Genomic DNA, 26,467 nt, shown 5'->3' on the forward strand with positions numbered 1-26,467 from the left:
ATGTTCTGTGACAGCAGAAAATCTTCTGTTCTTACCATAATCAAAACTTAATCCTTTGTGCTTCTCAGCTTCCCAAATTCAACTGTACACAAGACAAAACTCGCAACTGATTGTATTTTATGTTGATTCTACACATATTCAGCTGAAGTTGGTTAGGATATAAAATGCCTACTTTTTGCTCTATAGAAGGCCACATAGAATAAAAGCAGTCGAATAAAAAAATATAAACCTGACTGCTTGAAATCTTTAAGTCAAAATGACAGTTACCTCAGCAAGTGTTAAAATGAACTGGTGAACATAAAGGCCAACAGTGATCAAAATTACTTTCCTTCTGCACTCTGATCAAACAACATAAAGAGTGAGCTTTCAAATCCTGTACTTCCAAACACTTTTAATAAAAGAAACTATTGGTGACCTTCCACTCTTTTCATAGATGAAGAAATAATGAGTGATTTTAGCATTTAAATGAGAAATAGGAAGGGGCCCAAAAGCACTCGGTATCTACCCTTAGAAATCTGCACATTGCCAAAGACAGTCTGCAGTTTAGGGCCTCAGACAATTCAGCCTGCAGAGTGCAAGTGCGAGCAGACATCTGCACAATCTGTAACCAAAAGGACTGTCAAGAAACGATTTCCCTGAAGAGAATGTGTGGTGCATAGAACTGTACTGAGGAGCGACTCGGAGAAGGGGAGAGCAGAGCTGTGCTGGATGCCTACATTGTGGATGCGGAAGAGGCAGAGCGCCACGACGTGCGCGCACCACTTGGCCCCGGCACCGCAGGTGCAGCTGCACGATGTGATCCGGCACCGGTCAAACATCACCGCCACGTTGTACGCGCCCTTGGGGGGCACCATCTGGGGGGGCACCACAGTGGCACTCAGATGGAAACCTGTGGAAATTCCAAGTCCAAAGTTACTCTTCAGGTATCTGGGGAAAAGGTTCAGCCAGCACAGAAATACAGGTATATGCTATTTAAACACTGAAACAATACGTCTGGCAACAACCTCCACGTGCATCTAGAGTCTCCACCACTTCTTTCTTCCCAACCAACTATGCCTAAACATTAGCAGAGAAGCATAATGTGTTGTAAAAGACTCCAACATACCAGCTTTTAATACATTTAATAATTTCTCTTATTATTTAACAGAGAAAAGCAGAACTGGATAAAGTCATCCCTGGAAACTGACAGGTTTTGTTTACAGCGTCAAAGCTAGACTACACATACATATTTTAGGCATAACTTCTGTGCTAACTCTGGCAGCACTGCAGAACGGACAGGGTGACTTGTTTGGAATTATTCCCAAGTCAATCAATTTTCACAATTTCACAGTCAACTAAAGAAGGCAGCACTTAACCTGACCACCTACTTTTTTTGTTCAGCTCTTGTTTTTACATAGAAGGCATTTTTGGACAGTGGTTTGTTGTAAATCAAGATATGAAAACCTCTAAAAAGCAGAGACACTACTGAAGGAGAAGCCAAGTTAGAATCCAAACTGAACCTGCTGCTGCCTTCCTCAGCTGTTAAAAAGAAACTAAGACAATGATAGAAAAGAAGTCCCTGAAATCTACAACACACCTGTTTAAGAACAGCAAAAATGTCTTCAGTGCAACAATGTGGGTATATGACTGCTACAAAGAGAACGGAGGGAGAAGGTCTACAAAAGCCAATTCCATGTGTATATACAGTAGAAAGCTGGAAAAATTGGGGGTTTGGAATGTAGTGAAGAGGTGCTACTGTTCAGAAATCACAGATATGGATATGCATGCAGACAAAATGACTAAGATTATTTATGGTTAAAAAACAAATCTTAGACTACAAAGGGAAATGGGACAAGAACAGCACAAAGTCAAGATTTTACCTATTGAACACAGTATCACAATGCACTGCTCAATCCCTCTCCAAATCAATTCCCCACCCAAGAGCTGCTTCATTTCTTGCATTTCTTCTCCCGTTTGTCAGTGTATGAAACTCAATACTGCAACTACACAATTTTAAATCATTTGGAGTGCACAGCTGACAATATAGTCACCCCATCTCTGCTGCCCAACTTCTGGGCTGTATTTTTGGAGGAAAAAAAACCCCACGATTAAATAAAATTCCTCTCCTAAGGATAAGGCAACCTTACTATTTAAACAAAGTTTCTTCCTTCCCTTCTACACACATAATCCTTTGTCAAGAATCACAGTTCCTTCTATGTGTACTTGATAAGTTTTCCCCCCTGTATCACTCACTATCTCTTTTTCCCTATTCTTCTGCTCTCCCAAACACAGGTTTGGCATTAATATTCCCAGCCTCTGTTCATGTACATTGCTTTACACCTCCTCACCTTTTTAATGTATAACTGAAACAAGTGCTGACCACAGTCTTTTACTCTCTATCAAATATTTTGCTCTTTTCCACTGTCAAAGTCCCAGGAATTACTAAATTTCAGCAAGCTGCTTTTTAACTCATTTTCTTTGCCTCAAACATTTAACTTCCTGAAGTTTAGCAGATTCCTTAGAGGCCTCTCTCAGCATTTAAGTCATGACATTGGAAGACGATTAACGACCTCAAAAGTCAGTTTAATCCTATTTAGTAAAATTTCCAAATTCAATGCCGACATTCCAAAATTACTATCTGGTCTCAGTGATACTAGACAAGGTAGTTTTAACTCAATCTGACTTAAGTACAAGGAAACTCTTCACTTCCATTCCATGAATTCCTGCTATTGCTATCACAGTAGACACTGGACTAGGTAATACCCTTTCAGAAGCTTTGCCCTATATTCGGGTAACAGTTCATCAGTCTCTTGCAGTTTGCATATCTCAAAGGCCATCTCTCTCTCTTTTTGGTCTCCCCAAGCCTTTATAGGACATATCCCTTTTATTCACTTTCTGAGGGCTACTAACCTAAATTTATTGATTTCCCTCATCATTGAGAGTTAAGTATTCCTGGTTCTAATAACTAAACAGGCCCACAGAAGTCTCTGTCCCTCATCACATAAAAATATAAGAAATTTCCTAAATTTCTTTCTTAACATTATACAGTTTGTTATATTATCATTTTTCTTATTAGAACAGGCTCGGTTCCCACATGCAGAATAATATTCTGATTCTGAAGCTCACACTTGCAAGAAAAAAATCTGCATGGGATTGACACAGCCCACCTTGACATACTAGTAGTACCTTTATTTCACATAATGCCTTCTGGTCAAACAGCTATCTCAATATTCTTCTTTGCTTCAAAGGGTTTAATGAAAAAAACAGAGTCCAATTCTTTGTATAGATAACATTAGCTTCTATAGCCAAAAAACATGAAAAGAACAAGATAGTAAGAGAAACTATAAAACCCACTGTCCAACAAGAAGGATTCCCATCTGCCAAAATACTACATGAATAAATAAAACTCTTTTGTTACCAGAATAAACTTTGCAAACTTCCTCTGTGCCATACAGGCACTTTAGGCATTGGTCATTTGATCTGACAACTAGAAAGTCAAGTTCTCTTTAGCAATGAAGAATTTAAGCATTATGGAGAAAAAGGTATCCTATACAGTTTTTTGGAAAACCCTAAGACACATTAAGGATCAGAACATTTCTGACCTTTCAGTCCATTTCACAGCTGAGCTGATTGAGGCCAAAATAAAACAGAGCATTTAGCTCAACATATTACAAAGAATACATTTGGCAGGGAGTTTCACCTAAGATGCCAGAAAAGCTTGTTTTGAGACGTGGCCATAGCACTGCTATCCCATTGCGGATATGATTTTGGGACTCGGAAGGATCTAGAGATGTGGAGCTGCACTGTTCTTACCTATCTGTAGAGGGTCTTTGACAGCCCTCACCCGGAAGAGCTGCTCCCCTCGCTGGAACTCATCTGCACTGCCATTTGCCAAGCACGAGTACAACCTGCAAGACATAAACAGAACGTGTTAGGATCACTCTGGTTTTCAGAAACTTCACAGTATTATCCTCTTTGCTGACATGGCTTTTGAAAAACCCTTGCTATCTTGAATACGAAGTCTAGGTCTTTCCTGCCTACAGGAAAATGTAGTTTCAACATTACAATTCAACCACAAAAATCATTAGTCTCTTCCTAACTGGGTTTGCGTATAGCCACCGGCAGTTTCAGGAATTTCCACCTAAAGCTCTGAAATACAAATTCATTCATAGTCTAAAATTAAGTATAGTATAGTTCATATAGTATAGTATAGTTCAAGGTCTAATGGTAGCATGCCACAGTAAAAAACTCCTTCTAGACTAATTATCTGCATGCTCTTGTGAGGTCTTTTTATATCTGTGTTTATCAGAACAATGAATACATACAACCAGCTTGCTTGCTCTATTCCCTAGCAGATGATCTTACATCAGCACTTCTGACACCACCTTCCCCATATGATACCTGAACCTTTGACAAACATATCCAAGCACTTTCAGCAAGATTCTTTATAAAAGAGTGCAGTATCACTACTTTGCAACAAAATTCTGAATGCACAGTTACATGGGTAAACCTCCTATAATATACAAGCTTCAGCAAAGCTTAGAAATAGATCTAAAAGGTTCAAATTGGAAAGATGATTTTGTAAGACTAACATAAGGACAAAACTCCACAAGCTAGCCTGCTGTTAGCCAAATTAAAAGATGCATTTATTTTGTTATCCTTTACACACAGAACCTAGACATCTATATGGTTTTCCTGGCACATATGCAAGGCAGCTCACCCCAGAATAAAACCCTGTATCACAGCACATCCCACAGTAATCTATCTATGTATTACAAAAGGTACATGAGAGCCACAGAAGCACCAAATATACAGGATACAGTGATTCTCCTCAAGTGAACAAAATCTTTTCTTAAGCATCAGTAAAAAAGAAATAGTATTTATTACCTGATATCCTCCTCATTTTCTGGGAAACTCCAGAAGGCAATTCGAAGCTGCAGTTGTTCAGGTACTGGAGGATAAACTTTCTCCACCACCTCAAATGGAATGTGAAATGCAACCTGTTTTGCAGAGAGTTCCACCAATGGGATCACCAGCCCATCTAGAAAGACAAGAAACCAAACACAATTAGCCATTCAGAGAACAAAACTTGTGAGAGGCTAAAGAGGTCAAAGCAGGGAGCTCTTGCACCTTCTCTTTTATCTCACCACATTAAAGACCATTTTTCATGGATAGTAAAAGCCAGCACAGAAATCTTTTGCAGAGTTTTGAAGAGTTTTCTCTAAACTCCATGTTTGTTTTCAACCACTCAGGGCACGGGACAAATCCCAAAAAATAGTCCTTGGCCAAAAGAGGTGCATCAGCCTAGCAGTCTGCCTCCTGACAAAACCAACATTGTTTAGAAAGACTTAAGGTATCCAAGTATTTTCCCACACATTTCTGTTACAATGTGGCAGCAACATCCTGCGAATTCCAGTAGTCCACACAAAGAATTTGTAGAACATATATGCACAAGCAGCAATGGAATGGTTATCCAGGAACCTTAGTATTAACTTTTTTTGACAACACTCAGTATTCACCTATTTACAAGGTTTTAATTTCAATTAGTATTTGTTGGTTTATTTCCTTCACCACCACCTTTCACATGATATCTGCCTTTATACTTCAAGTTCCTTAGAGAAGCAACTGGGAATTCATGTGTCAGTGCAGTGCTGACTACACAAAGCTCATGAGGATCTTAAAGCAGTAAGAGCTTTATATAAATATATTTAACCATCACCTTTCTACCAAACTAACTCCACTTTTTATGCTTTTACCTGCAGATGAAGATTTCTTATCATCAGGCTATAGAATCCTCATGTTTCTGCTTTGCTCTGACCCAGATTACACTTTATATAAAATGCCAGACTTGTTGTATCTGCAAGTACATACATCCCTAATTTACTGAGATCACCTCCTGACCCATGACTAGAGCAGCCTTGGTTCCCCCATCTTCCAAATCTTGATGCCAAACCCCTAATTAACCCAGATATTTGATGTTATGTCGCTTTGCCTCCCTCACCAGCCACTAAAACACCACTGGAAGCCAGGATTCAAACCCATCTGGCATTCAGCTTCCCCTTCACACCAGCCTCCAGACAGCATATCCAAGGAAAACTTAAGCCCTGATATGAGTAAGCACTTTCTGACCCTCTGCCTAGAGATGCCCTCCAGTTCCCACAACTGGGAAAGACAAGACAGGAGAGGGCTTTGAAAGTGCATGCACACAGCAAAACAGCCAACATCTCCCCCAGCACTGAGCAGACCCAACAAACGAAAGGATTACCTAAGTGCGGAAAAAACCCCACAGTTTTCAAACATCCACACTTAGGATTTTTTTTTTGCAGTGAAATTAGATTCATTAGTTACTATTCCCCCTTCTCCCAGACAGAGTCAGTCTTTTGCCATCAGGGCTGGTTCTCCACCACCAATGATTTTTATTCTGTGTTATAGATCCAGTCTCTGTTTTACAGTGCTATAATCTCCTTCACAAATGTGAGAGAAGCAGATTATAAAATGAGTGAAATTGGAAAAAAATGTGCCCCTTTCTCTACAGCTTTTAGCAGAAAAGTAATTTCATTTACACTTTTGACAACCAAAACAGGCGTAAAGCTTTATCAAGTCACTTAAAAATATGCTGTTTTAAATTAGTCCCTAAAAAGTGTACTGTTTCTAATTTGTGCAACATAGTCAAATAAATCATTTCTGATGCTACAGTAGTAGTAGACACTGCAGAAAGTCCAAATTGAGCCACTTTCATACTTGAAATTACTCTGAGGAATGAAAGGAGAGGTATTTTGCATGGTTTAAAATGCATTTCTTCTATAGAGGTACTCTATTCAGTTATCTTCTTACACAATACTAGAAAAGAGATAACACCTAAACAACCTCTACAAGGTAAAAGGCTCAAAAAATTACTTCAGTAGTGACTGAAACACCTGTACATTCTTTTGAGAGCTGCAAGCCTTCAGCCTGGATGGTATTCCTTTTTACCATTCCTTTTTATAAAGATGTGGTGCTGGGTATGAAGGTTAGATTAGATATACTACAACATGAGACCTCACCTGCTCCAGTACAAGTCTAGCACAAGTCAGCCAGTTTGACTTTAATAAATGTACAAAGTGAAGTAAGGTAAGGCTGACTTTGCACTGAACCCATTAACTGATTCATCAGCTGTACTGTGTTAGTAGTAATGAGCAGAAGACAGGTGGCCAATTATGTGGCATAACTCAGAGCACACAGCTGAAACATCTTGGGAATAAGGCAAAAGCAGTAAAACCTGGAGGGGGAAAAAACCAAGCATCTTGCTTATAAGACCATGCACGGTTCTAAAGTTCAGAATTTTCAAGAAGGAAAAAGAGAGATTGAAAAAAGAGTAGAAATTAACTGAAAAGTAGAAAACAATTTGTCATACTCCAAGGGTATGTGAATCACAATAGCTACCCTGGCACACATGTAAATGCCAAAATGAAGACATTAAACTGTCCTAAGTTTCAAGGAGGTAGTCACCCATGTAGCCAAGGTGAGACAACCCTACCTGCAATATGGCTCAGAGCAGTCTTAGAGGGTATTTTCCCTTTTTACTCCTGTAAAGTCAGCTGGACAGTCCTACTTTGGTGCTAAACCTAGACTTCAAATACTCTAATGTGAGTCCCAAACCAAGAGAGATCTATTCAAGAAGTTCATTTCTGGATACACAAATCTTGGGTTTGTAGGTAGATTCATAGCCACCTATATAAAGAGGTGTTATCAATAAAAGAGACAAAAAAGTACTCTCAGGTTCTATAATAATTATTTTTAGCAAAGAAGAGAAAAGGACGTCTGCTAAAAAAGTTAAGGAGAAAGCAGCACAGCTTCTGCTCATATAGCAAAAATAAGTATAGGAAGGAAGACTGCAAACTTCATATTGAAAACATTAAAACAGCAGTGAAGTCAAATACTTGAGATAAAACTATCCAAGGAAGAAGATAATTTTAAATTGCGGAGCAGAACTAGCAAGAATTGCTATTTGCTCTTGGAAGCAGACATGAGCCAAGCAGAAGAAAAAGCACATTTAAAATCTTGGAAGAATAGAGTCACAAGTAAAGCATAAGCAACCTGAAACAATTCTCATAGACTAAATGACTAAGAAAAACCAGGTCTGGAAATGATTTTCAGAAGCTATCTATATCTCCTAACTAAAATGCAAGATCAAGCATATCTGAACCATTCTGAATAAATCACACCTCATTATTTACCATTACATAACATGCAGCTTTCATGAGGACTATCCTGCCCTTTTTGCTACTGTTTTGCATGAATTACAGGTTTGATTTTTATAGCCATTTTGTAAAAGCTGAAACTTTAGCATAGATGTAATTACTCCTGCTGGAACAACAACAAAACACCTGACCCCAAAACAGCCAACACAAGCTGTGCACACAAACCTACATATTCACTAGCAGAACAACTTCTGTGCCAGCAGGACTTACCACAGAGACATGAATGTCTAGCAGTTGCTTAACCTTTCCTATTAGAGAGTAGGCTGTAATAAGGTGCAGCCAACAATTACTCATAAGAACAGATCATGTTTAAAATGATGTAGCAGTATTCCTTCAGCACAGTACCCAAAAAACAGAGAAGAAACAGCTGGAATAATCAGCAGACCATGAGAATACTAAAGAGCTATTAAAACACAACAAAGAAAAGATAACCAGGCTAAACACTGATGTATCCGTTATCAAGTTATTTCCCTTGAGCTCCCTCCAGCCGATACACATTCTAAAAGTAAACTATATATACAAGTGAATGAATACAAATGCAAGTGAACAAAACCCACAGCAAGAGATAGGACACATTGCTTTCCCTAACTTTAGAAAATTGGCAGTTCAGGCTACATTATCTTTTAAGAGATGAGCCTACAGCTTTGATTTTACAGCAATCCCTGGTCCTCATTTGACCTTTGGCTTCACCTTTTTCACTGGCTTCACTCCTAAATGTACAAAGAGTAACAAAGTATTATAGCTATACACAGAACAAGAAGATGAAGAAAATTAAGTGAATCACCTGGGATATCAAAAGCTAGTGAGAAGAACAGTAAAACTAAGAGGAAATTTGCAGAATTCAATCTTTACTGGTGAAGGAGGTATGGGTGAGTCTTACAAAATCTGTTTTACAAATCTCATTTTAAAAATAGTAAATAACACATTGCTTTTTACAGGATTTCCCATGTAGAAACATAAAACTGTTGCTGTAGAATACACACACAGGATTTCTGCTTGTTTAATTTAACTGCCTATCAGTAAAATGCCCCTTGGCTTAAGTCCGTGATACACTGTCTCTCTGATATCACTTAAAACCAAAATGTGTTGAGAATTCTCAAACAGACAAGAAGAGGAAGCACTTCATTTAATCATAACATACATAAACCAACTCTTTTTAAAAAGATTTGTTTTCTTACTGTTTTCTGTACATTTCCTGCTAAAATTCAGCTGTTGGTTTTAGTTTATTCTCTTGCTCTTTTTTTTCTTTCTAGAAATTTATTCTGAGTTGATGTCTTTAAAAAGTAGATGGAAGAGAAATACAGTCCTTCAGGGCTCAGACCTGGCAAGAAATATCAGAAAACATCACCTTTGTCTTTAACTCTGTAATAATTGAGGGTGAATGCTGACTGTATTTTTAAAACAAGTTTCCCAATGTGAACATTGCAAAATTAAAGATAAGCCTTCTAATTAAAGATGTACTTGTTATTGCAAATAAATTATATCCAAGGCATTTAGGCCATTTATACTTCTTTTTCTTCTTCCATTTTACCATCCTTGAATAGTCTTAGGATTATAATCCTGGGAGTAAATCAGACTAAGTACAATTAAATTAAGGTTCATGGTTCAGTCACAAACAAAACAGCTGTGTTTTCAAAGACATAAAGGAAAAGTTCTCCACCTAAGTGGAAGAGATTTTTCAGCTACTCTGTACCTGTAAGACTTGGAACACAGAAAGTACTGAACCACAAGCACCAGGATCCAGAAGAAAACGAAATACTTCATATAAAAACACAACTGAAATAACCAACATAAATTTAAACATTTGAAAGAAAGAGAGGTAACATACAAGCACTGAAAACAATTTAACTACTTACCTTTAAAAACCCATACCAAAACAGGTACAAGTTAGGGGAGAGAGGATTTGGAATAGAACAGTGCAACTAAATTGAACATCAGGAGAAACTTCTATTGTAAAGGCTCATAGAGGAACGGCTGGAGCAGCTCTTAAACTATACCATATAACAAAAGACAGATTAGCCTCACATATGCTAAGAGTAGACTATCCAAAAAAGCACTGTAGATAATGAAGAAAACCCAACTCAAGATGCCCTCTTTCAGGCCAGGATTTAGATACTTAACACTAGGGATTAATTTTTCATTCAAAATATCATCAATCTCAGCTGCATATGATCTCTCCAAATCACACAGCTGGTCTCAGTGGTGTACAAAGAGAACACACTCATCACAGACTACTTCAGCTCAGCTGGACATGCTGGGTTCTTAGAGCAGCCAAGCAGACACAAGGACTCAGCAGACACCAAGAAGGGGCACAACTTTCTTATCCCAAGTACAACACAAGGGAACAAAACCAACAGGAAAGCCAAGGGGTGAAGACGCTGAAGCTGAACCAAGATCCTCCTGCATCAGAACCTGGCAGTTGAATGGACACAGGGAGCTAGATCTGCACCCAGAGCACCACAACATGGCTTCCTCCACGGCTTTTTCCTTGGAGCCAGCCTTAGCCCCAGCCGGCTTTTACCACCTAGGGTTAGGGTTTTTAAAAAGACAAAGCCCACAGCTGCGTGCATGTTTCCACTGCAAAAGGCATGCTGAGGAGAGTACCAAACCACTACAACATGGCTTCCTCCATGGCTTTTTCCTTGGAGCCAGCCTTAGCCTCGTAGTCTAGCTTAACTACATGCAGACTGAAGTATCTGAAAACCACAAAGCAATATTCAAATACTGACTCCCAGCTGTTTTCAATTAGCTGTTTTCAATTCCCCTGCTTCAGATTAATAACTCCATGCCATTTTGTACAAAGGGGAAAAATCCACAATGTTCCTTTGTAAGAAAAACCAAGCAAACCACAGTATTGCTAAAAAAGTAGAAGTTTTTCTTTTACAGGTTAAGGAAGCTAATGCAAAGACACAGGCTCCTCATTCCCCAATTATTTTTCCAGCATCAATCTTCAGAAAATAAGCAACTTCTTTATACTGAAATACTTGCTGCACCAAGCTATAATAAAGTTTCAGCAACTTGCTTCTCAGATTCTACGTTCTCCAAACAAATTCCCTGCAAAACACCTCAGCATTCACAAAGTCAGCTGCAACAACAAATGGAGAACAACAGCCTTTGGTGAAATTCATCTGTGTGAGTTTTTCTCACCCTGTGACAGATCAAGAGGGACAAGACAAGAACAGGGATCAAGTGATGGAGATAGGATGCTACAAATGCTACTGCTGATTTACTGTTAATCAACTTTGCTCAGAACACAGACTAGAGGGAACATTCTGACATAAGGCCTCCTTTGGTTTAGTTTTCTCTTAATGTTTCTGTACTTTTAAAATATCCACATACTCATGGTAAGCAAGCACAACTAAACAATGATCTAGCAAAAGCAGCAAGGACAGGACACTGCAATGCAAGCCTCCAGGATTTAATACAATTAGCCATAGGAAAAACTCTAAAAATATGGTTTTATCCAAAAGGCTTGTATGGCAGGATGATATGCTCATCATGAAAGAATCAAAGTATTTATATACACATACATATACACACTTTTTTTAATAATCAAAAAACATATTCATAAAGAGTGCTAAGTGATCAACAAATTAGCAAAATGCTCCAGAGAACAAAGCAAGAGTCACTTTGAATCACAGGTAGACTAATTTGTTCACAAAAAGAAAACAAACAAGAAACTAGCAGGATTAGTTGGTTTTATTTTTCTGTCTATGCAATTCACTCATTAAATATGCACATTAGCCTTCTTACTGCCTGTAAATAGTGCAGGACTCTCAATTAAAAATTTGGGGATTTTTAAATTTACAGACAAATCTGCTTTCTCTAATTTGCTTTTATCTTTCTCCTTCTCCATTGCTACTACCCCGTAAGCTTACTAACAGCACTAAAACCCTAATGGGATCTGTGTTTACAAGACATTCTTATATCTCTTATTTCCTCAGTGAGAGTTATGCAACTCTGTCTGATCACATAAACATTTTTCAGCAGTAAAATGGCATTGAAAATTATGTCAATGAGTTGCAAATGCAGAGATGTAAGATCATGTTGAAAGCAAAAATAATTTGGGGGAGGCCTACATCAGCCCTAAGCCACACAATGACATTTTTATGTATAAAACAGTTGAAAAGATGAATAAGCAACATAATTTTTTCATTAGCATTTACTGGATAACACTGATGAGATTCATAGCTACAAACCATTAAAAAAACCAGATCCCAGATGGGAAGATTACAGTCCAGAGTAGGAAACTTCACACTTAACTGACAAACCATTACTACACAAATTCCATTACAGACATCACAACGTTTTAAGAATGGCAGTTTTTTTAAGCCAATGCAAAAAGGGTCGTTTTACCACAGGAGGGTGTCCAATTCACCCACAAAGTCTCTGCAACCTGCAGCAAAAGCCATAGCAGAGTCAAATTTCATCTGAATTCAACTTCTGAAAACTGCTTAACGCTACATGACAAACAGCTCATATGTGTAAGTCAAAATATTTCATGGCTCAAATTATCTTTGGTTGCTGGATTTGGATTTCCCTTCAAAATGAGGGAAATATATTACGTGGCTGGCAGCATATACATATCTCCTGGAATCACGACTTCTGCCTCCAAGATTAAGATCATTTAGGAAGCTATAATTAGTTCCTTCTGTAAGGCAGGCTTTAATATACATAAATATATCAGAAAAACAATACTTGTATTTTATTAGCACACAAGTCCTATAGAATTGCAGAATACAAATGACTGCAGATTTAGAGGGCTGAGTGGGTGGGGGATTTTGTTCAAGGGTCAGTAGTTTTAAACCTGTTAAGGCTTGCAGTTCCCTTCTGCACATTTCTGACAAACCCACTTCACTATGGTTTTCTATATTCACTCTCTGTATGTATACAGAGTTAAAAAACCTCACAACTGAAAACCAACTTAGCTCACCTGTGGAAAAATGACATTACCACAGCGTTAATATTGATCAGACAGACTGCACCTCAAAACAGTTTTTGCTAATGAACCTGAGCACCTAACAAAGTAAAAATACCACACTCAGCACAATTCCTGCTGTTTCAATATTAGACTGATTTAAAACCATTTCATCTTTAGCTCATTATTTTTAAGGTTAGGTCTTTAAGCTTTCCAGTGTCACACCAGCTTCTGGTAACACCTTGACTTGACTTGACGAGACAAAAAAAGCTTGAGAAGAAAGAAAGCTGGTTAGGTTTTACAATGGTAAGCAATAACTGACCAGAGAACTACAACTCAGAAGATGCACGATGTCTGTTTAATCCAACATTAGGAATTCTAACACACTAAGAATTTTAAGAGGTGCACGTCTGAAAACCTTTTGCACTCTGAAGGTCAGCTGGCTGAAGAAGAGATTCCCCTTCTCTTACAAAAGGTCTCTTCGTTATGTCCTTAAAGCATCCTAGCTACAACATTCTTAATATATTAGAAACCAGGTTTCTACAAAGAAGACCACCTTGTTAATAAATTCAGAACTATAATTTAAGGAAAATGTAGAAAGCTACAAGTTACATTTGGTAACAAAGAATATGTTTGATGAGGGAAGGGGAAAAAAATCCATTATTTGTTTCCATGACTTCAGGATAGAAAGAAACATCAGCACATTCCTCCAACACTAACTTGAAGTCCTACGATCCTACACACCTATGTTCTGCCTAATGTGACAAGATTTTGTTGCAAAGGCGAACAATGCACCCACAGAAAACATCTGCTCTGAGAAAATTTAAGAGCCTCTTCAAACACAACTCAAATCTAGATCAGAAAGGTGTTTTTTCCATTTAATTTTATTGCAAATCCTATGCAAAACCTGTGAAAATCTGCACAAGGCTATGTTGATTAAATTGGAATAGTCTATGGCCTTTTTTTCAACTCTCACCTATTCTAAGACGACTGAGATCCCAAAACTCTGGTGCCAGTATTAGGCAGGTAATGCAGCATTCACAACTTGACAATCTCCTCTGAAAATTCAAATAAGAAAATTCCTATTTGAAACCTTTCCATTTCCTTCCCTAAAAAAAATAAATTCATTTCAAAAAAAGAGCAGCCTGGGCAAGCAACCGACAGCTGCTAGAAATCCTAAAATAAACAGCAGATTTTTGCAAAGCAAGACAGACAGTGCTACAAAACACGGCATTCATGCCAGTGCTGGCCAAGGTTTCATGACAAATTGGGCAGCTTGCATTCAAATAAGTCTACAGTTGATGAAGCAGATTAGCTTCAGGCAAGTCATTTCCCCTGCACTGTTACTCCTTGCTCTCTCACCTCGCAGAAAGAATTCTGCACAACCAGGATTGTGCATTCTGAGGACAGACATCAAACAGTTCCTGCCTCCTGAAAGCAAGACTCAGTATTACCAGTTATTCCCACTCCAGCCCCACACAAGGTATTTGAAAAGCTCAGAATTCAAAATTCTCTCTAGTGGCCTATGACCAAAAAAAAGCTACAAAGACCAACACAGACCAAATATTTTTCTGATTGTAGATGATGGAACACAAATATAAATCAAAGTCTGAGTTCACCACAGCTGAGAATCAATCTCTACCAAGAAGTATTGATATGCTTTCAGACACAAAAGGAAGTCATACAAAACACCATGCAACCTCCACTGTTTATAGAGCTGTTCTCCACAGCACCATCCTTGGAAACCATCTTTAAGTATAACATGCAAAATTAAATTCTAAGCAGCTTTTTTCAAGTGTCTAAATAAATGCCAGAACAGTATCACTTGGCCTCCAAACAAATGCACTGGCAAACACTGAAGAGCTGCATTTACTGAATGTATCAGCATGACATGAGGCCAATTTTTGAGGGCTGATGGGAAAGTTATTGTCTGAAAAGAAAAAAGGATAAGGCATTCTCTAGAGTAAAGAAAAAAAATTAAACAACTGTCAGAACTAGAAGAAGGTATCACCTCTATATAACACCAACTGGAAACCAATAGAGATTTAAATATCTATTTCATAAATACAAGAAATTAGATATATAAATTCTTTTGAAAACAAATCTTACCTGACTCCTTTCTTTCTCTTTTGGTTTTGTAAAAATCTCCCCAAATCCAACCTCAGGCTTTATGCAAGGTTACAGAGCTCAGTCAGCAATGTCCTTCAGTTCCAGGCTCTCCCCACACAGTTCCAAGGCACAGCAGAGTAGTCCAGCCCATCTAAACCCCCCTGTCAGACACCATCTCCAATGCTGGCAGCACCCAGCCTGCCATGAGCTCTCAGCCCCTAGCAATTACATTTTCTCCCACTCAAGGTAAAGGGTAAAGTATTCATGTGATCATATGTTAATAACCTACAGCTGAAGAAAGTCCCTCTTCTAACAAGAAATAAATTCCCTTACATTTTATCACATCACCTGTAGGGAGAACAAAATGGGTGAAACTAAACTGGGTACAAAGGCACATATGAAGCAAGAAGGCAGATACAGAATGTTTACAGAAGAAGGGTTAGTTACAAGCATGTATATTATTTTCAGTGCACAAAAATAATACCTAAAGCATGCCTGGAAAACTGTGAGGCACTGATAAACTGCAGTCCATCATATGAATTTGGCTAGGCAAATGAATAATATCTCTCACAATCTCCCCAACATCACAAGACTGAAGCAAACTCAACCATCTTCTGAAAATGTCCACAGAACAGAGCTCCTATTCATTACTAGACAGGCAAAACAGCTCCGTGTCCTTGAGAAGGATAAGCAGCTTAGCTGGCCCTACTGCTTAGCTGGCCCTATGCACTACTGCTTTAAGTGCAAGCAAGGAGTCAATGAAACTTTGAGACATTTTAGGTCAAATACAACCTTCTCTGCAAAACATGCATAAAAAAGCCTAAGTTACAAGTATTTTCTCCTGGACCTCTGGTAAACAAATTTACCAGTTATATTTCTTTTTTCCTCCCATCTCAGCATTCACTGACATAAATATGAGGTAAAAAATGAAATTACAAGCAATATGCAATAGGAACTGTAAAGAGCTCAGGAGAATTTCTAAATTATGCCCTACAGGCTTCACAGAAAAATGGTAATTTCATTTGTACACCTATTAATTACATACTACCTGCAGGACTACCATGAAGCTTCAATGTAAAACCCCGACCAAGTATTTTTATATTCGCGATCATTTCCTAAAGCATGGAACTTGGGCATTCAAGCCATCATTAGGCTATTCAATTAGCCTCAAGCATGGATTAAGAAGATTTCATGTTGGTGCACTCTCCAAAGGATGAGACAGATGTAATTTTACCACATAAGAATTCCAGTCCAGGGATATTAAAAAGGAAATAAAAATCAGTCACAAGAAGAATCAGTCTCAAGAATCACAGCTGGTGATATACAAAGTCAGGTGAATGGGAGCATATGCAGAGAACAGTAAACCTGAAACAAGACACTGACAGATTCCATAAGGCCATACCACACCCAATATTCACAGGTTCAGAAACTTCTCTGTACTTCAACCAAGAATCTCATTTTGTCACACACACTGACAAGATGCCATCAAGAATGTCTCTAATGCACACAGGCATTATTTTAATGATTATCTCTAAGAAAGAGTCTAGATGGTATCTTGACTACTTTTATTTTAAGGTCAACTCACTTTTTTTTTCTTTCTTTCTGACTGGGGAGACATGCTCAAAACAGCATCTTTAGAGATCTCCAGTCTAACAAACAGAAATGCCATACTTTACTTTTTCCACTAGTTTATCTGGGGGGGGTTTGGGGTACAAGCAATAATAATTGAATTTTAAAACACTGGTGTTTTCATGGTCAGGTCTCCATCAATGAATTATTCATGTTTACCAGTATTTCTGGATAGCAAAGAACGATGACCATCTGCTTAAATTTTTGATCTCTCTGAGCAGAGGAAGAAGTCAGACTTAGTGGCCCAGTGACTCCTGTCCACTTCTGCAATAAGTCACCACATAAATGTCTTAACTTGGGAGAAAAATGTACCCCTGGATGCCTCCCTATAAAGACTAACTGCTTGCAGATAAATTGTGGGTAATGTGGCCTTTATCATGCTACCTATCTATATTGTTGTAACAAAATGCAGACTTCTTTTTTTTTGCACTGTGTTTGGTCTCTGAGGTCCCTCTTGTTCCTTCTGTCAACTATGTTCTCCCCTCCAGCATCCAGTTTTTCTCTGACAAAAGGACAGGATTTCTTCTGAGGACAGATATTCATCTTCCTCCCGCTATCTTATCAATTTATCCTTTCCCTTTCTTTTACAGGCCAATTTTTATCCCACAAGAGAAAGAAGTGAAAGCCCTACTATATGTCTCACAGTCACAAGATAAGCCCAGAAGACAAAAGAAAGGCAAGTCACTGAGACATCAAGAAATAATACTCAGGTCCCCATACTTGCAGCAGCTGAATGAGAATGTTGAGATTTTGTATAAAGACACTACTCCTGCAATCTTTTCCTTCTATGGAAAGAGAATGTCTTAACTTCTGATTTTTTTCTCACACCAGCAGAAATTTAGGTAAATACAAAAAAATCAACACAAGCTTTTTCCAGCTTAAACATGTTCAACTTTTGCCTAATTTATACTGATAAATACTGACACCTTCAGTTTTCCGAATTTTTTTCTTCCAGCCATCTAGAAACACTAATAATGATTCATCATAGAAGGAATATTTTATTAAAACCAGGTACTTTTCACAGCATCACTGTTCTCAAAACACATAATTTCAGAAGATTATAATTAATAGGTATATTGCAACCTGACAGAGCTCCTTTGTTTCACTCTTTTCAAAGACAGTACATTTCCAGCTGTATGGAAGCAAATATAGATGAACTAAAAATAATCAAAACAGCAAAGTTTCCACATACCTTGCCCATAATGTTTAAAGCACATGGGGAAATGTGGTCAAAGACATCACTTTCAGTCTTTTCTATTAAAAATGCTAGACAACTACCCACAGCCTTGCCAGAAATAAAGAAGAAACAAAGAAGAAAAGATGCATCAAAGAACACACGAACTGTGAGAAAAGTGAGAATCTTCTGATTGGTAATCTTACACTTAACTGCTCAAGACTACACAGCTTCAGAGGAAGCAATTTCAAAATGTGTCATATGGTATTTAGAAATTAGAATCAGTATTTCAAGTGTTTTGTACATAATGCACCATTGCTATTTAATGTTTAAAAAATAAAATTCTAAATATAATATTTTAGCTAGTTGACACCTATGTGCTTTGACTTCTACTTCTGGAGGGTTTAGAAGGCTGTTACAAACCAGGAAGAGGGACGAAAATGCTTAATGCACATAAAGTGCATTAAAATAAAGTTGAAAAAAAAAACTTCTAGCCATGACACTATTTTATATTAGTCGTATAACTGCTTTACACTCTTACACTTAGATAGCTAATACAAAAAGTTGTTGGTCTAAAAGGAGCAATGAAATTTTAAAGACATTATTTAAGTTTAAGAACCAAAAAATAAATAGGTTTTGACTCCTTGTAAAGTTTCTTACACAAAAACAAACAAGCATAAGCTTCCAAATCAATTATTGATATTCCAAATAGACAAACATTTACTCCAGAGTTCATTAAAGTATGTAAACATCTTTTGAAACTGTACATTCCTTTTTTTTCCTCTGGAGCAAAGTACTGTATATTACCTAGGACACAGAATACTTAAGGAGATGCTCTTTGTTCCTGGTTTGTAACTGGCACAGGAGACACAGTTCAAATCACCAATGTCCATTTATGTTCCCTCAAAGGTATTGCTGGGGGAGGGAGAGAAGAGGGATTTTGTGTGTTTGTTTAAAAGACTGCAAAACAGAAGGTTGACTTCAAAGAGCAGGAAAAAAAAGGCCTGGCCACAAGTCAACATGAGCAATGTGAAATCTACTCCCACAACTCATATGTTAAATGATTTTTACTCTGGCTGTATTAATATTTCTAAACAGACTTTCCTAAGTTTGATCAGTTGACTTCTCATTTCTTCCTTCCTCACTAAAGAAATACAGACTGTACAGAAGGTACTATTTTTCTGCATATAGGGTATGCTACGGATTTGTTGCTGCTCCTCAGACTGAACTGGAACTCCAAAATTGTAGACTTGCATATTAAATCACACTTAATTGCTGGGTCTTCAAACACACAGATCATTTCACCATACTACAACCAGATGCAACATCAAACCAGAGCAGGAGGAGCACAGAATGTACAAGAGCACAGCACAATTCATGAAGCTAGGAGGACACCATCTATTGAACAAGCCTGCCTGGTTTCTTGAAACTTCCCATTGCTTTGTGAACTCATCAACTCAGGGAAAAAAAGTCCGTAACAAGGAGAGGAGGAGATAAAGAAAGGGATAGGAAACAAAGGCAGAGCACAATTCAGCGTCTAGATCAAACCTGATCCCCTATTACACCTGTACCTCCCACAAGTGTGAGCTGACTACAAAATCTCCCTCTTCATAGCAGAGGCACAAACAAAGCAGAAAAAAAAATTTATTTGTAATATACAGTAATGGCCAGTAACAAAACTGCAGCAAACCCAGAGTCTCCATTTCAATCTTCACTAGGCTCAAAGAGTGGACACACTTTGGGATGATACCAGCATTCTTCTCTGATAACACCATGAGTCTGAAGAGCACACAGTATGAATTTGAAAGAGACTAAATATTCTTTCTGCTGTTTTCTGAAGTTACTGCTTAAACAAGGATTAACTTGAATTTCTTAGTTAGTGGCAATCCTGAGGAAGAAACACTGCTCTCTATACCATTTATTCTTTTCTTGTATAAATTAATGAAAATCAGTCACTGTTATTTTACCAGCATAGACACTGCTCAGACTCCGCTCTCTAAACTGATTATATCTTCACCTCAGGCTCTGTATATTCTCTGCCAATGATTTTCTCTATACAGCTTGTAGTTTTGAGACACTGTGCCCAAAACTTCCCATTGTGGGTGCTCCTAACAGTTTGAAAGAACAAAAACTGTCTGGGGATGGATAGTGAGGATATTTTCCAAGAGAGCACTACCTGCATCATTTCTTAGTCACGTCTGAGGGGTTCTGCAATACCGTATACAATAATTCAAGTTTACAGTAAAGGAAAGGGAAAAAATTCAAGTTTTCTCACTAGCTGCCTACTGAAGACAGATTCAACACAACTCATCAGCACACTTCCAACCCAATCTACCATGAATGAATAAATATAAAATGAGTAAATATATTGTGAAGGCACTATTTAACAATCCTAAAGTATTAATGCCAGCTTCCTAAATGTTTGGCAAATTTTTATGTTTCAGAAACTGTGAAACAAAGGACTAAGGGTGGGAAAGAGCTTAGAAGCTTTCAGGAAGAAACAAAGGCACAGTGGGTTTGAAGAGATAATGAGTGTACTTGAACACTTATTCTTACAATTCTCTCACAAAAATATTTATGTGAAGATAACATTAGATGTTTAAACATTTGCAGAAAGACTACACTTACGTCAATTACCCATGAACAATACAACTGCTTTAAAAAGTGAGAAAGGCATGAGAAGATCATAATGGCTCCCAGGAAAGAACACTGTCCAGAAAAGTGCAGAAAAGGCAGGTGGGTGCATTTGTTAGTAGATGGGTAACAAACTGGTGGAATGTAATTTGATATGTAAGAAAAAGAGTTGGAGTTACAAACCAACTCTAAGAACCAGAGAGTTCTGAACACACTGCAAGGACACTGTACTTTCAAACATCCATTCACCTCAATTTCAGAGCAGAATCCTCTGTCTGTGTGTGCAGTGAAAGCCTTTAATCAATGATGTATACAGGTAATGACTGGCCAAATATCAGTTAGAAGCATTACACCACTGAAACTTAAAAACACAAGGGGTAAAGCAAGCAATCAAGGCAGTTAACAAGAGATCAAGGCATTTGTAAAAACAAACATTCCAAATCATCACAGGACTCCCAGTACTACAAAACTGACAGGTTTCCTCCAGGATTTCAGGGCAGTTGAATTAGTGGAGATTAGGAGTAGTTTCAAAATCTAAGGGCATCCATGAAGTGGACACAATGCATTCCTTCTCCACATTGACAATTCTACACATAAGGAGAAAATTCCTTTCAAGAGTGTAGTAGAGGAAGACTGCAAGAGGACTTTACCATAGCAGAAATTAAATGTGAGAAAAATCAACCAATTACAATTCTATTTTTCTGATGTAACTACTCAAGACACCTCATTTTATAAAGAAATCAGTTCCAAGGATTATATTTGAGCAACTCAAACATTTCTCTCCCCCTTTCACCATCTTTCTAACAAACCAATGGGGTGATTCACCAACAAGTGAATAACTCATCTTTTTGGCAATCCTCTGTAGTGAATACTGTGTGTATTTGCAACAAGCTAACCCAAGTCTTATTATGAAATTTCCAATAAGCATGATAGCAATATTAAAGATACCCAAGAAGAAAATAAAAACTTACAAAAAAGTAAGAAAGCCATAACTACTTGTGTGCAGGTAGTTTGTTTGTTTAGGAGACAGATAACAGCTCTTCCATCAGTCTTAGGGGGATTCTCTTTGAACCAACTGAAGAAGAACTAGACACTTACAAGGACAAACTGAAAAAAATTGAAAAAGCTAGAAATCCTTTCTATTACATAGCTTGTCTGACTAATTCCACACCAAAATAAAGGCTGAGCTCCAAACTGGAGGAAAAGACTAACAGAATATAGTTCCTCTTGCTTCCTCTTAGCATTTAACAGAATAACCTAATGACTAACCTCACTTTTTGTTTGCATAGGCAACAGTAAAATGGCAAACTATGGAAATAAAAACACACAGTTCAATTTTGAATTCTCACATTTTAAATTACTCACTACAAGCAACAACCTCAGGACCCAGGAAGTTCTGTGTTTTCTGACTGCAAAACACTGTCAAGAAGAGGTATTAAAAACAATAAAACTGGTATAGGAATTCTGAAATCCAAGGAGATTCCAGACTATGACACATCTCCTGTCAGACCAGACTTTCTGGCAACACAACTGTGTACTGTAAAGCACCTGCAAGTGTCCCACATTGGTAGTATCATATGTGACTCCACAGTGTGAATAAATAATTATTTAGGCCACAAATCCACACATTCTTCTAAAAATAACTCTAACCAGAGCCTGGGAATTGCCAGCAAGGGCCTTAAAGGAGGCAACAGTATCCTTTCAAAATGTCTCTCCTGTTAAAACAAGATTCTCATACATTAGGTGTCTAATAAAATCTGAAATACATGACCCAAGTATAAGCAATAAAAGCTTTGCCTATGCAAGTCTGCAGAACCCAGAACAGCAACATCTCAACATCATGTAAATAATTGCAATTATCACAGCAATGTTAGCCATTACGTTTTACGTGTCAGAAAAGAGCCTGAAGATTGCAAATGTGCGCTATCTACTGAAGTATCTTTTCCTTTTAATGCAACAAGTGGGCGTCAGCAGAGAGACTGCTGCTTGATTTAATTCAGTCAAGAGAGCACAAGGAACTAGGTCAAGACCCGGAAGAACATGCACTCATACACTGAACCAGTGGAGAAAAGTTGGCTAAAAGCAACTAGAAGTTGAAAAAAAAAATCACCTTTCAAACATCAGTCTGACTTGCAGAGCCACGCAAACCAATTCCATACATCTCTGCCAAACTAAAGATGCCTTTATTGCCACACCACTACATTTTTAAAAAATCAGCTCTTTTCTAGCAAGATAAAGTGTTCAACAAGACTTTATGCAACACATGAGATAAATATATATGTATATACTTTGCCCCATGCACAATGCTTACTTCTGCATCTCAGGACTCACAGATTTTAAAAATGCCAATACAGTCCCCCTTCTTTACAGCAGAAGAATTTAAAACTTAATCTGCTCTGCTGCTCTGGAAAGCCTATAGTTAATGCAAAGTGTACTTTATGATACTAAACCAGTGAAAACTGAAGATTTGTCCATAGCACAACATGGCCAGATTCCAATTCAATTCAATATAAATTGCATTCCCTGTTCATATAAGGGCAATATTCAGAAGAGAATAAAGTTTTACAGTTCCAGATAGGGAGATATCAATGAGGCAGGTGATGGTTAAAGATCAGGAAAAGTACTGACACTGGCCTGAAGAAACAGGAGATAAAAAGAAAAGTAGAATGTTTGTGTAATTTCTGTTACATGTGTGTCTGACTCTGCTTAGTGCAAACATCACCTGAATTCCAGGGTCATGATGCAGTAGAAAAATAGAGAAATCAAGTTTTGTTAAAATGAAAAAAAAAAAATCAAGCAAAGATCTAAGAGCTATATGTTAATTAAAAATAAAATTAATTTGCTAATGTTACCTATTTTGTTGCCTGCTATTAAATATAAATTACTATCAGCAGAACAGAAATAAAACAACTCTTGAAGCAGGCACACTGCTGTTTGCTGACTCTTTGCAACAGTGGTAAGGCCCTCTTGCTCCACTATTGCAAAAGAAAGAGCTAATTTACTAGAAAAAGGAGAAATGCCAAGAATCAGACAAGGAAATTGGACTGCTCTATACAATGAGGGCTTACATGGCTTTACATGAGTAGCTTTATAGAAGTAACAAAAACCTCTATGAAACCTTAGTGGACTTCAATCAAAGCCTATGGGAACCTATGCAGTTATTCCCAGCCAAGTCTGCAGTTTGTTTATAGAAAACAGTGCTCAGATTTCCAAGAGCAATCCCACAGAATCTACTCAGAAGAGCAGCACCACAATCCTATGAGTGCACCCAGGTGAAAACTCACCTAAAAGACAGCATTGTCTTAAGAACCCCGGGGAACTCACAATTGCAATCTTTGCACAAAAACTGTCTCGACAAGGAATCAAGAGAATACACAGAAAGAAGTTCTCTCTGCTGCTCTGACTTTCCTTCTGCAGATCTCCTCACCTACCACCCCCCCCCCTTGCCCCACAACTTCCAGGAATCCAAAGACCATCCCAATTAAACCGGGTGACCTCACCTTTCATTTTGACAGTGGGGGAATTGGGTCCAGCCGATTGCTTCCTCCATCCTCTCCAGTTCTGGCAAAGGCTCTCCGCCTCAGAGATGAAGGAACAAAGAGAGTCTTCCTCAAAGCGATCGGAGTCTTCAAATGAAAACCTCTCCCCGTCCTCCCACTCTGCGAACATGAGTTCCATCACATCCGACAAGAGACGTGGGGGAAAAGAAGAAAGACAGGAACAGCACTGCTCACTTCTAACAGGTGAATGGACTTGAGGGCTCTTGCAATAGTTAAAATCTCGGTTTTGATTTGATCCCCATACTACAGTACCAGGAAAAAACAAAGCGCTGAGATGAGAGAAGCAGGAAATAACTAAGGGACAGCTGGTAAAAATTCCATGGGGGGCAAAAAAGTTCTTTAAAAAGTTAAAAAATGCTTATGTCCACAGAATGTACTTGAGGCGGAGGAGACTGGTTAGTCCATGAGAGCTGCCTCCAGGCGGGACAGGTGCGCGCCGGGCACACGGAAGGTTCGAAGGCTCCCGGCGCTGCAGGACGAGGGAAGGGGCCGGCTTCCTCCTCCGGAGCTCCCGCGGGGGGGCCGCCTGTGTCTGTGCGCAGGGCCGGGTCTCCCTGAGGTTGTGCTTGTCTCACTCCCGGCACAAGACCGAGGGGAGAGAGGGCAGGGGCACCGGCGGGGGCTGGAGGGGAACAACTTCCCTCCCGCTCGCGGGGGCTTAAAAACAGCCCGGTGGGGCCGGAGAGCCCGCGGAGGGGCGGCGCGACCTCCGGGCTGCTCGTCACGGGCACCGGCAGCGGCGCGGGCGGGCAGGCGGCGGCTCCGGCCTCACGGGGGCGCGGGCGGCGGCCGGCGGGGAGCGCCCGGCGCTGGTCCCGGCGGGCAGGGTGGGGGCAGCCCGTCGCCGCTCCGGTCGCGGTGGCCCCGCGGTGTCTCTATGAGCCCATGGCCGGCGGGCCCTGCTGGACGCCCCCGAGCCCGGCGCAGCCCCGGCTGTTCGCGGCCCCGGCGGGTCCCGTTCCTGCCCGGCGCGGGCACCAAGATGGCTCCGCGCTTCCCAGCTTCACCTGCGACACCCCCCGCCAGCTGAGCGCCGCTTCCGCCGCCGCGCTTCCGGCTTCCGCCGCGCGGGGCATGCCGGGCAGGCCAGCCGCTCCCCGCCGGCCGTGCCGGGGGAGAGCCCGCGGTCCCCAGGGACGGGCTGGGGCTCGGCTGGCGCCTGCCCGCCGCCGCCGCCGCCGCACACCCAGAGGGCCGCATGGAGGGGCCGTAACAAAACAAAGGCCTGTGCGTTGTGCCTGCCCGCGCCAGTTGTGCCAAAATGTGGGGGTTGCCCCGAAGATGAATGCGTGAGGTAGAAATCACTCAGCTATGATCATCTGATTGCAGATGAAATAAATATACGAGTTCTCAGTAACATTTTTTTCTTTTGAAGAACAAAAACAACAGTAAAGGAGATCAAGGGAGGAGGGGAAGGAAATAAAATGAGGAGACCGTGGCTCGAATAAGTCCCGGTCAAGAGCAGTGACCGCTTTCCTTCGGCCGAGAGAGCCCCTCGCTGTCAGAGGCTGAAGGGAAGGATGGTCTGAGGAGCTGCTCGGGTCTGAACAACTCCAAAACTCAAACAGAGGAGATAACTCACGTGCCAGGTCCATGAGGAATTGCATTGGCTAGCTAAGGTCTTCCTATCCTACCTACTCTGAAAGCAATACGTTCTTTTAATTTTTTTTTCTATAATTCTGTTTCTTGGAGTTTTTCTAGTTCATTGTTCCATTGAGAGAGTTGACTGGTTAAGTACCAAAGGATAAGTTTGCTCTTTGAGTACGTGTCAGTCAAACAGCTGGACCTACACCTCCCTCCCCGTGTTTGTACAGAGGGGGAAAAAAAAAGGCAAGGGAAAAAAGAATAACATACTAAGAAATAGTAAATGTAAAGCTGGGAGAAACTGAAATGCATCTGGGAACACTAATTATCTCCCTCATCTCACTGTAGTCCTTAATCCAAAAAAATTAATTAATTGATGAGTCTTCACCGAGGGTCCTAAGCAAGGCACCTGCAGTCTTAAAGGAAACTTCCTACATGGTTTGTCCTTACAAACATAGAGCTTCCCAGTTCAAGGTTTCAAACACAAAGATGCATTGCTGCAGAGTCCATCAGCTGTAAGAGGTCACTCACTGTCAGGAACTGACCTGAACTGTCAGGTCCTACAGTGCTAGCAAGGCAGACATCCCCCAGGTGCCCTGCGCAGGGAGGCACGACACCGACACCGAGGCAATGTGCCGCA

At 39.6% G+C, this 26,467-nt stretch overlaps 1 protein-coding gene across 2 annotated transcripts in view; it reads right to left on the reverse strand.

The window, feature by feature from the left end:
* ZSWIM8 (zinc finger SWIM-type containing 8) overlaps positions 1–24,897 on the reverse strand; it is a 52,610-nt gene extending 27,713 nt beyond the window's left edge. For both annotated transcript variants that reach the window (XM_009087455.4, XM_018910925.3), the window contains exons 1-4: positions 24,184–24,897; positions 4,867–5,020; positions 3,793–3,887; positions 717–889 (exon numbers count right to left, since the gene is read on the reverse strand). In XM_009087455.4, coding sequence (XP_009085703.1) covers positions 717–889; positions 3,793–3,887; positions 4,867–5,020; positions 24,184–24,361 — 600 coding nt within the window. In that variant the 5' untranslated portion in view covers positions 24,362–24,897. The remainder of the gene's footprint in view (positions 1–716; positions 890–3,792; positions 3,888–4,866; positions 5,021–24,183) is intronic.
* Positions 24,898–26,467: the final 1,570 nt, after the last annotated feature.

The sequence above is a fragment of the Serinus canaria genome, chromosome 6 (genome assembly GCF_022539315.1).
Source record: "Serinus canaria isolate serCan28SL12 chromosome 6, serCan2020, whole genome shotgun sequence".
Classification (NCBI taxonomy): Eukaryota; Metazoa; Chordata; class Aves; order Passeriformes; family Fringillidae; genus Serinus; species Serinus canaria.